The 12183-nt window shown below is 54.7% G+C and overlaps 1 protein-coding gene across 1 annotated transcript; it reads right to left on the minus strand.

The window, feature by feature from the left end:
* Window positions 1-1275: 1275 nt before the first annotated feature.
* Window positions 1276-2854, minus strand: LOC141978990 (uncharacterized). Its single transcript, XM_074941444.1, has 2 exons — window positions 2746-2854; window positions 1276-2374 (listed from the first exon to the last, which is right to left on the minus strand). The coding sequence occupies exon 2, from the start codon at window positions 2325-2327 to the stop codon at window positions 1461-1463; it is 867 nt and encodes a 288-aa protein (XP_074797545.1). The 5' UTR covers window positions 2328-2374; window positions 2746-2854; the 3' UTR covers window positions 1276-1460.
* Between the last annotated feature and the right edge of the window lie 9329 nt (window positions 2855-12183).

Raw genomic sequence — 12183 nt, forward strand, 5'->3', positions numbered from 1 at the left:
CATCTCTGGGGTGAAAATCAACCACTCGCACCTGTCATTTCTACCTGAGTTCTTGTCAAATCTTTGACCTGAGTTGTAGCAATTTTACACTTCTCTGGTGTAGAATTCTTCACCAACCACACAACATACCAGCAGCGATACTGAGGTATAACTCCCCCAAATATGCCCTTTTGTTTCTTTAATCTGGTGGCACAGATTTAAATAAGGGACTAAATTCAGGTGCGGCTTAGAATCCCTGTAAGACACCAAATGTCAGGTATCTACTCAAAATAGGAGTCTTCCTGCAGCTCCATCACATTCCTCATGGATTTCATTTCCTACACATTTACAGCATCTCCCAGGAGTGAGCTGAACAGAAATGTCACTTCCATTTTTCCCATCTCTACCTAGATAGGGATTGCATTTCCCAAATAGGCAACATGCACCTGATTAGGAAGGGGAGATCTTCAGGAGCAACCTCCTGCAGGGCATGGGCCACAACTGCTTTGGGAGGCAAATGAATGGGTGTTTGGCTTAGTTCCAAATCATTTACTAGGGAATCCTCTTCCCAGCCCCTTCGGGAAATATTGACCTTTCCAATTGAACAACAGGGGGATTGGGATGGCGATGGAGAATCCCTCTGATTTACCCGATGTTCTTCTGTTGTTACAGAGGGGAAAAGACATTTTTCTCTGTCCCTTCCCTGTTCCTGCTCTTTGCTATACTTCAATATATTTTAAAGGGAGGAAAACGGTAGTAAAAATATCCGCCTTCAGGAAAACCTGAAGCAACAGTGCTCTGATGAACTGTGACAACTGGGAATGAAACAATATGTTCCTGGTGGGGGAACTTGATGACTAACAATTGTTTTTAAATGGGGGAACAGTATAACTGTGATGCTCAGGGTTTGTTTAGACTAGGAAAAGTGACGGAGTTTAGGTCAGGTTAAGGGGAAAGCTAATGCCAACCACTGCACCTCGGCTGCATCTGCACGACAACTGTAGTTGTCTTTTAACACGAAGATCACTAACTTGAGCAGCCAACGCCATGTGCAGTCCTAGAGGATGTACGGCACGGGTAGTTTTTGCCTCAGTGTAGCTTGTTGGGAACAAACCTCTCTCCCCCACCTGGAGCTGATGAACATTCCTGACTGGAGGGACACACGCTCCTTCGACTCAAAAGGAAAGGAGTTGGTAGAAAAGATTACAGGACTGACCCCAAAGAAGGGTGAGCTGCAAAAGGCAGAAGCAGGCAACTCATCTGCGGGAGCTGAGTAACCACGGTGAAGATGGGGCTCAGATCACTGAGTGGGAATTAGCAAATGTGATTTTTTTTAAAAAAACCACCTTTGGCCAGCCCTAGTCAAGGCATTTGTTACAGATCACTCCCATGTGGATTTTCTGATGTCTAATAAGGATTGAGCGCTGATTGAAGCTTTTCCCACACTCAGAGCATGTGTAGGGCGTCTCTCCTGTGTGGATTCACTGATGTGTGATAAGGGCTGAGCTTTGATTGAAGTGTTTCCCACACTCACGGCATCCATAAGGTTTCTCACCCATATGGATTCTCCGATGTATGATAAGGTATGAGCTCCGATTGAAGCGTTTCCCACACTCAGAGCATCCATAAGGTTTCTCACCCGTGTGGATTCTTCTATGTGTGCTCAGTACAGAGCTCTGATTAAAGCTTTTCCCGCACTCAGAGCACATGTAGGGGGTCTCTCCTGTGTGCGTTCTCTGATGTGTGATTAGGGTAGAGCTCTGATTGAAGCTTTTCTCACACTCAGAGCATGTGTAGGGCCTCTCTCCTGTGTGGATTCGCTGATGTGAGAGGAGGGATGAACTGTCAATGAAGTGTTTCCCACACTCAGGGCATCCATAAGGTTTCTCACCCGTGTGGATTTTCCGATGTGTAATAAGGTGTGAGCTCTGCTTGAAGTGTTTCCCACACTCACGGCAGCCATAAGGTTTCTCATCTATGTGGATTCTCTTATGTGCAATGAGGTGTGAGCTCCGCTTGAAGCATTTCCCACACACACTGCATGCGTAAGGTTTCTCACCCGTGTGGATTCTCTGATGTGTGAGAAGGTCAGAGCTCCCTTTGAAGCTTTTCCCACACTCAAGGCATGTGTAGCGTGTTCCTTCCAAGTTCATTCTCTCACGTGTAATAAGGTCTGACTGGCTACTGAAGTTTTCCTCTGGCCTCTGCTGACTCTCACAGGCTTTTGTTTTTTCTGGGCGTGCATAGCTCCCAGAATCATTCCCTTTGGACCTTCCTGAGAACATCCCATGTGCTTCTACTCGCTCAGCATCTTCCTGCTGGGGTTCCTCCTCGTTTTCACTCACCATCCCAACATCTGATGGGAGACAGAGAGAATCCAGACGTAAGTCTCTGCCTGCGCCAGAGAGAAAGGAAATCTCAGAGAGAAGAATGGAAAAAGGGATGAAGAAACCAAAATGCGTACAGGACAGATCAAACCTCTCAGGAGCTGATTTTCCCTTAAACCTTCCCCAGAGGAGAGAAAGGAAGGGATCAGTTCTGGGTCCGTATCTCAGAAGAAATCTCAGGGGACAGCGAGATTGGGGAGGGACCTGCTGCCAGTTGTCAGTCAGGATAGGTGGGAAGCCATGAGTGACCTCTGCCTAATGATTCCACATCTGCAGGGAACAATCCTGAACTTGGAGAGCTCACAAGGTCTTTGTAGGGCATCCCAAATGTTTCCTGTATTCACCGACAGTTTTGGGGTTGGTTTAACCAATGCCTCACCTGAGAAGGCAGCTCTCGGGAGCACTTTTTTCTCAAAGCCATGAAGGTCTGGGACCCACGGCTCCACCCCTCGTTCCAGCTGCGAGATGACGTCAGTTCTGGAAACTGGAAACCCTGCTCAAGGCAAAGAAACCAAGGGAGGTCAGTGGAATTTGTGGGATACTTGTCACAAAGAATATTCCATGCTTTTAAGCCCAGCTCACTTTTAAGTAGTAACATCCCAAGGCCGGCTTCCTTGGCTCAAAGTGTCAGGAGATGATTATTATAAATCATATTCATTACCTTAGTGCCTAAGGGCCAACTAACAGTGGGTCCTCATTTTGCTAGGCACAGTACAAACCGAGAAGCGTTGATGGCCCGTGCCCTGAAGAAGTTTCAATCTAAATAGACAAGGCAGACACAGAATGGGGGAAGGGGTAGAACCCACAAGGAGAGTGAACTCCGTGAAGGCAGAGCGACAGATCTGATCAACACAGGCCTATATCTTGAGACTATCGGATTTAATGTTACGACTAGGGCCAGTGTTTTCCGGAAATTGTCGCTAGGACTGCATTTTTTCCCGAAATTACTCTTCGTTTCTGGAATCACCGTTAATAACTGGAATTGCTGATCAGAGGGTGGGTGGGGTATGCAGGGTCACAACCCCCCAGATTTCTCCCTGGAGACACCCGACTCCTCCGCAGGGCACAGGCTGGCTGCGGTCGAGACTTGCTGCCAATTTCTTCCCTCCTCATACAAGTCTGGGATCAGCAGTGGGACGCCAGGCTCTCTCATCATGCTGCAGAGAGGACGGCACTCACACCTGCTCGCGGCCGTGTCCACACCACCTCTCCCCTGCTCATCTCCCCTGCAGACAGCTGGTTCATGCCCCGTCTCTCCAGCGCACAGCTGGCTCTAGGCTCTCAATGCCCAGTGTCTGGGCCCCACCTCCCCCACACAGCTGGCTCCTGTCCCTCCCCCCAAGGCACTTTCAGGCTTTAAAGGATTAGATATTGCTCACGTTTCTCAATTACTCCGTTTTCATTGCCTGCAAACTCTTGCCCTAATTATGACTGTTATCTGTATATCTAAGCCAGCCCTTGAAAGCATGAATTCTTCACAGACCATGATGCCGAGATGCGCCAGATGATACCAGGAAGGGCTGCGGGATGGGTTTCCTGTGCAATCTGGTATCACTACGGGGTGATGAATGCCAGATCTCAAGGCTGGTTATGCAGAGCTCCACCTTTTGAAGCTTTACCCAATGCAGAAAGGGGTAGTGACAGATTTCCCCTCATTCAGGAGACTGAAGACGACAGACTTTTGGGGGATAAACAGCTGAGTTTGAGCTGACTGAGGGGGGTCTTTCTGGGCTACAAACTCACAGGACCTGATAATCACCAAGAGGTAACCCTTTAAGAAAGGTTTTAATACGCTTTGGAACCGATCAGGGATTCCCATGAGGACCGCTGAGGGAATGAAGGTCAATACGCATGTGGATGCTCTTCTTGTTTTATGAGAAAGGGAACAGGAAGGGCAGGGATATCACTCAATGCAGGATCTCAGCAGTACTAGATGTCAGGATAGCACCATACTGCGGCCCACTGGAAAACATAATCCCAACTACACATATAAAATGATGGGGTCTAAATGAGCTGTTTCCACTCAACAGAGGGATCTTGGAGTCACTGTGCACAGTTCTCTGAAAACATCAACTCAGTGTGCCACGGCAGTCAAAAACCAAAGAGAATGTTGGGAATCATTCTGAAATGGATAGATAAGACAGAAAATATCATATCGCCTCTATATAAACCCATGGTACACCCACATCTCCAATACTGCGTGCAGATGTGGTTGCCCCATCTCAAAAAAAGATAGATTGGAATTGGAAAAGGTTCAGAAAAGGGCAACCCAAATGATTACAGGTATGAAACTCTTCTGTATGGGGAAAGATGAAAAAGACTGGGACTTTTCAGCTTGGAAAAGAGGCAAAGGGGGGATATGAGAGAGGTCGATAAAATCAAGACTGCTGTGGAGAAAGTAGATAAGGAAGTGTTACTTACTCCTTCTCATAACACAAGGACTAGGAATCACCCAATGAAATTATTAGGCAGCAGGTTTAAAAGAAACAAAAGGAAGTATTTCTTCACACAACGCACAGTCAACCTGGGGAACTCCTTGCCAGAGGACGTTGTGAAGGCCAAGATAATAATAGGGTTACAAAAAAAAAAAAAAAACCACCATGAGAAATCTATCGAGGACAGGTCCGTGACTGGTTATGAGCCAGGATGGGCAGGGATGGTGTCCCTAACTTCTGTTTGTCGTAAGCTGGGAATGGGTGACAGGAGATGAATCACTTCATGATTCTCTGTTCTGTTCATTCCCTCTGGGACACATGGCACTGGTCACTGTCGGAAGACAGGACACTGGGCTAGATGCACCTTTGGTCTGTCCCAGTGTGGCCGTTCTTAAATACTAGGGAACCTAGTGAGTCCAGTGCAATGGGAGGGAGTAGGAAAATCCCTGGGTGTGGAGAACACTGGGAAATTAGAAACGATCATTCAGAAGCAACAGACTAAATAGTCTAGAAAAGCAAAATGTGAAAAATAAGAATTAGAATCGGGGTCATGTGACTTCAGGAATGAGGGACTCAAAAAACCAAGTCTGCAGAGAAGAGAGATTGTGGCTATTGCACATGGGGATGGGGGGAGCAACTCTCCAGGTCTCAAGGATTTTCACCAGCAACCTAGGCCATTTTCCCATGCACGGGGGCAATCCGGAGCGGTGAGGAGTTGTGTCATCTGTAATCCTGGGTGAGATTCAATGTTCTGATGCTGGAGCTCCCTTGTCTGGATTCCCCCAGCCAGCATTCAAGGACGCCCCGAGTGTCTGTGTGATCAGTAACCCTGGACCAGCAGCCCTGACTCCAGCAGCCTGCTTCTTACACCCCAAGCACATTCTGGTCTGGGTGGAGAAGGCTCAGGGTTTGAGAGAAGGCCGGGGTAGGAAGCTTCTGTTCGTTATGCTGGACCTAACCCCCCCGTTTTACTTGTGCAAACAGGAGATATTGGACACTGTGCGGTACTGCCCCTGTGCTCTGTCCCCACAGTGTTCTGCAGCCGGGGAGGGTCTCTGGTCGTGTGTGTGTCACTGGCACGCTGGGGTGATGCTGGAACAGGACAGAGCAGAGGTGGCATTGCAGGGGTGGGGTGAACCTCATCTCTTCATTTCCCCCTCCAAGAACGGAGGGGAGGTGAACCCTTACCCAGCGAGGTCACATTCTCATAGGTCTCCTGCATGACGTCTCTGTAGAGGGCTCTCTGAGCGGGGTCCAGCAGAGCCCCCTCTTCCCTGGTGAAATACACAGCCACCTCCTCGAACGTCACCGGCCCCTGAAAGAGCAAGAGCCCCACACTCAGGACCTGCTGCCCCACTCACAGCCCCACTATTCGTGGGGGAGAGGAGCCAATCAAACGGAAACTCTGGGTGGATCGCAGTCAACAGAGGCCCACCCCGACCCTGGTCAGAGCATCCAGGAAACACCAGGGTGAGGGGGCGAAGAGAGAGCCCCTCCTCTCTCCCAGCAGATCCATCACACACCTACTAGCCACAGACTGATACAGGAGATGCTGCCCCGAGCAGGGTCAAGGGAGAGATCTCTTGTCGGAAGCCCAACACCCTCCTCCTTGTCAGGAGCTGGATATGAGGCAGGGGAATCTCCCCTAAGCCTGACTGGTGGCTGCCCCCTTCATATTTCAAGGCACCCGCTGGTTCGCTGGCTCAGGCTCCAGCACTAGGAGTCTGGGCCTTTTTCCCAGCCCCATGTAGCTCGGTTATTTTCTGTTCACCAAATTGGAGCATTTCCACCTCCCAACCTCATGGGTCTCTTCCTCAAATCTAGGCCACTTATTAAACAACTCCCAGCAGGTCTGCCACCCCCTGGCCTCCTCCCTTTCTGCTCCCTGTGCATTTCCTGCCCCGCTCCAACCTCCAAACCAGACGGTGCAAACCTTCCCCTCTCCGGCGTATTTGCTGTCCCTCTCCCTCCTGCAGGAACAGATCAGAACCCCCCCAATAATCCCTACCTGAGCTGGCTCCTCTGCACCCATGTCGCTCCCCTGTCCCATGGGAGGACGGGATGAACCGGAACGAAACGTGAGCGTCGTTCTGCAGCCTGGCCGGGCGAGAAGGGCCGTTGTGGAGGTTTAGGAACGGGCATTAGTTCATTTCACATCACGCTTCCCCCAGGCTCTTTCCCTGCAGAGCGAGATCCTAGATTCTGCCGTGCTGAGAAAATGCTCAGTCTCTTTATTACAGCAGAGACCTGGCCCCTCCTGCCAGGCTAAGCCCACAGACACATTTTTTAAAAACTCTTTTATCCCATGGACCCTTTCAGTCTCTCTGTCTCCTTTTCCCTGTGCCCTCTCCATGCCTGTCTGCTAGGAAACTCTCATTCCTGGGTTGTTTGCTCCCCCATGGCTGGATTTGCTCCTGCAAATGGGAGGAGAAATGGGGTGGGGGGCTGTTTGTGTAGAGTCATTGTATAGTCCCTCACTGCCTGCCTGGGATTTCCCCATTGACTGCCTAGCACCCCCACCTGCCCTCCACCACGATCTGCCAGGCCATTTGCCTGGGACCCCCTCCTCCTCCCAGCAGGACCCCCTGACGCTTTACAGGAGGACCCCTCGCTCTGCGCCAGGGACCGCCCCACCACAGCTCTGGGCACTGGGCATGGCAATGGTCCCAAGAGCCAGCTGGGCAATCCCAGACAGAGCCCCTGGCACAGCACCAGGCAGCATCTAACCCCCTGCCCCACCTCCCCAAGACACCCCCCACCCCCACTGGTCTGCAGACAACAGGCCCCCAGTGATACCCACCTCCAGGACCCAGAGCCTTAGGGCTGGGCACATCAGAACTACCCCCCGAAACCCCAAACCCTCCAGAACCCACCAACCTGACTAGGGTCCCCCCTGCCCAGCCACCCAGAGGCCTCCCCTTACCACAGTGCCCCTTCAGCTCCCGCTGCAATCTCCCCACACAGACATGCACCCCCCCAGCAACAGTGTTCCCTCGCAGTGTCTGACAAGTGGATAGAAAGTTATCACCACCCCTTGCTGGCCAGTCACACAGGCAGGGGGAGCTCGGGGGGACGCTTCTTTAACAGAAGGGAAGCCATGGAGGGCCAAAATAAGTAAGAAAGTTCCATACTCTGTCACTAGCAACTAATGGCCACCGTGGATCCACCCCACAGGCGGCTACATCTTTGCACTGCGGGAAGCCACCCCTCACGGAGACCCTTTGTCATGGGGTTTGGGATACTTCTGGACCCACGCTGCACTCAGAGGGACCTCCCCATCCCATGCCAGCTGGAGAAAAGGAAAGGGTCCAGCCAACTCTCCTGTTACCAGCTGGGAACCACCGATCCCCCAAACAGGGGGAGGCCTCTGGCTTTGATGGGTTTTGAATATATGGCTAGTCTCTTATCAGCAAACATTTTTAACAGAGATAAAGGAGGGAACAAATGATTCTCAAAAGAGAGGGAAAGATGATCATTGTTGCAGGGGGGTTAATTTCCCAACCAGGATGGGGAAGGACTCAGGGCGACAGGTTCCCCCCAAGGAAGGAGAAGTTGCTGGGATTTAGAGACATGGGGAACAGCCCCAAACCCGGGAGGATTTTTAATTGACATTTGATAATGACATAGTAAGAGGGAAACCTGAGATTTCAGATCAGTGTTCAGAAATGAAAGAGAAAGGGTGGAAATCTGAGGGACTTTGGATCCATTTATGCAAATGATAGAAAGGAAAGTGGAAAATGAGAGGGATTTTATAGCAGTCGTTGATAGGAGGTAAAAGCTGAGTGTATTTCCCACCACTATTTGGTCAATGAATAGAGCGGAAATGGGCAACATTGGCAAACGTTTTAGATCCATATTCAGGAATCTGAGAAAAGGTGTAAATCTGAGAGTTTCTTCGTAATTTATAATTACAGAGACAGGGAAAGCTCTCAGGGGCATATTCAATTAGAAGTAGACAACTAGAGTAAAAGTGGGGCAAACGTTGAGGGTATTTTTTATCAATCTTTGAGACGTACAGAGAAAACGTGTCACAAACTACGCAACTGAGAACATGGGATAAACGCCAAGACCGGGGGTGGGGGGGGGGGATTTTATGTGGCTATTAAATAGCTAGCTGGAAAAGGGGGACCGTTTGTCATATAAAATCCAGCCTGTCCAATACATAAAGAGAAAGTGATGGTCCCCCCCACTGCCCCCATTCCCCTGGGCAGCAGGGAGCCCCCTGAGGGGCTGATTGAAGGGGGGGGGGGTGTAGGGCTCCCTGGGGGAGGGAAGGGGGCGGCAGTGGGGGATGGGCAGGTGGGGGCTGGGGGCAGCGGTGCTGCGGTTGGGGGGCAGCAAATGGGACTGGGAAGCCGGGATCGGGGGCAGCCCCAGGGGGGACACGGGCCCCTCCCTTCCCCGCCCCGGCAGAGACCCGGCGTGTCCTCCCACCCCCACGCCGGGGGCAGCCAGGTTGGGGGCTGGCTCCGGGCTACAACTTCCCCCTACACCGGGACAAATCGCTGCGGATCAAACGGGGGGGGGGGGTCCCGGGGTCCCGCCCCCCCCCCCCCCGCACGGGAGGAGAGTTTCAATGGACACGTGAGGAGAAGGGAGAGACGGGGGGGGGGGATCAGGGGAGACGAGAGAGCGGATCGGGGGGAGGAGGGGGGAGTTTACAGCCACGTGGGAGCTACCGAGAGAGAAAAGGGGAGAACTGGGGGGCATTTGTGCCGGGGGGGGAAGGGGCACAAACAGGGACAGGGTCCAAATAACTCCCCCCCGCCCCCCACTTCCCCCCCGGGAATTTCCTGGCTGCACAGAGACAGTTCAACCCCCCCCGGGAACTCCGGCTTCTCCCCCCCTCACCCCACAAGGGACCGCCCCCGCCGTGTCCCAGTCTCTGCCCCCCCAATCCCAGCCGTGCCGGAGGCAGAGAGTCACTTTGCTGCCCCCCCCCAGCACTCCCCCCCGCGGGGTCTCCCACTCACCGGGGCGGGGGCAGGCAGAGCCCGGGGCTGGTCCCAGCTGGAGAAAGCCCCCCCCCCCGGCCAAACGGGGGCAGAGGCTTGGGGGGGACAGGTTGGATGGGGCTGGGCCGGGGGCAGAGGACGAAGAGGCAGGGTGGAGGGTGTTGTCTCGGGCCCCACGCCCGCCTCGGGACAGCCCTGCCCCAGGCAGTGGGTGCAGCCCATGGGCCAGGGGGCTGGCCAGGGGATGGGGCTAGCTGCCGGAGCCGGGGGGGGGGGGGGGGGCACATCTGCAGCAGGCAGCTGCCAGGGGCACCGTGATATGTGGGGCAATTTGGTGCCCCAGAGTTCAGGGTGCCCCACACAGCTGCATAATCTGCATCCGCCTCGGGATGCCCCTGGACGGGACGGTGGGGTGGAAGGGGGGAGGCAGAGAGGGGACGGGGGGGCTCTCTTTTCCCCTTCTCTCTTCACTTTCTGTTCTTCTCCCCCAGCCTGCGGCGGCTCCGCTGAGGCTGAGGCAGCTCCGAGGCTTCTCCCCGGGGCTGGGGGGCAGAGAGTCACTTTCCTGCCCCCCGCGCCCAGCGCTCCCCCCCGCCACCGGGGTCTCCCGCTCATCGGGGGTCCGGCTGGGGGCGGGCAGAGCCCGGGGCTGCCCAGGGGGCTGGTCCCGGCTGGAGAGAGCCCCCCCCGGCCGGGCACGGAGGGGTTAATGACGGGCCCCGCCCAGCAGGGACCCCAGGGGGGAGCCGCAGCTGCCCAGCCCGGGCTCCCGGGTCCCACGGGGGCAGCAGCAGCGTCTGCTCCAGGCCCCGCCCCCAGGCGCTGCCCCGCCCCCGGTCTGCTCCAGGCCCCGCCCCCAGGCGCTGCCCCGCCCCCGGTCTGCTCCAGGCCCCGCCCCAGGAACTGCCCCGCCCCCTGTCTGCTCCAGGCCCCGCCCCCTGGAGCTGCCTCGTGTCGAGTCTCTCGGAGGAGCAGCTGCGGCTTCCCCCTGGGGTCCCTGCTGGGGGGGCCCATCATTGACCCCCCCGTGTCCGGCCGGGGGGGGGGGCTTTCTCCAGCTGGGACCAGCCCCGGGCTCTGCCCGCCCCCGCCCCGGTGAGTGGGAGACCCCGCGGGGGGGGAGTGCTGGGGGGGCCAGCAAAGTGACTCTCTGCCCCCGGCACGGCTGGGATTGGGGGGGTGGGGCAGAGACTGCGACCTGGCGGGGGGGTCCCTTGGGGGGTGAGGGGGGGGGAGAAGCCGGAGTTGCGGGGGGGGGGTTCAACTGTCTCTGTGCAGCCAGGAAATTCCCGGGGGGAAGTGGGGGGCGGGGGGGGAGCTAATTGGATCCTGTCCCTGTTTGTGCCCCTTCCCCCCCCGGCACAAATGCCCCCCAGTTCTCCCCTTTTCTCTCTCGGTAGCTCCCACGTGGCTGTAAACTCCCCCCTCCCCCCCCCGATCCGCTCTCTCGTCTCCCCTGATCCCCCCCCCGTCTCTCCCTCCTCCTCACATGTCCATTGAAACTCTCCTCCCGTGGGGGGGGCGGGATTTCCCCCCCCCCCCCCCCGTTTGATCCGCAGCGATTTGTCCCGGTGTCGGGGGAAGTTGTAGCCCGGAGCCGTCCCCCAACCTGGCTGCCCCCGGCGTGGGGGTGGGAGGAGACGCCGGGTCTCTGCCGGGGCGGGGAAGGGAGGGGCCCGTGTCCCCCCTGGGGCTGCCCCCGATCCCGGCTTCCCAGTCCCACTTGCTGCCCCCCAACTGCAGCACCGCTGCCCCCAGCCCCCACCTGCCCATCCCCCCCTGCCGCCCCCTTCCCTCCCCTAGGGAGCCCTCCAGCTCCCCCCCCCCCTTCAATCAGCCCCTCAGAGGGCTCCCTGCTGCCCAGGTGAAGGGGGGCAGTGGGGGGGACCATCACTTTCTCTTTATGTATTGGACAGGCTGGATTTTATATGACAAACGGTCCCCCTTTTCCAGCTAGCTATTTAATAGCCACATAAAATCCCCCCCCCCACCCCCGGTCTTGGCGTTTATCCCATGTTCTCAGTTGCGTAGTTTGTGACACGTTTTCTCTGTACGTCTCAAAGATTGAAACAAAATACCCTCAACGTTTGCCCCACTTTTACTCTAGTTGTCTACTTCTAATTGAATATGCCCCTGAGAGCTTTCCCTGTCTCTGTAATTATAAATTACGAAGAAACTCTCAGATTTACACCTTTTCTCACATTCCTGAATATGGATCTAAAACGTTTGCCAATGTTGCCCATTTCCGCTCTATTCATTGACCAAATAGTGGTGGGAAATACACTCAGCTTTTACCTCCTATCAACGACTGCGATAAAATCCCTCTCATTTTCCACTTTCCTTTCTATCATTTGCATAAATGGATCCAAAGTCCCTCAGATTTCCACCCTTTCTCTTTCATTTCTGAACACTGATCTGAAATCTCAG

The sequence above is a fragment of the Natator depressus genome, chromosome 28 (genome assembly GCF_965152275.1).
Source record: "Natator depressus isolate rNatDep1 chromosome 28, rNatDep2.hap1, whole genome shotgun sequence".
Lineage (NCBI taxonomy): Eukaryota > Metazoa > Chordata > Testudines > Cheloniidae > Natator > Natator depressus.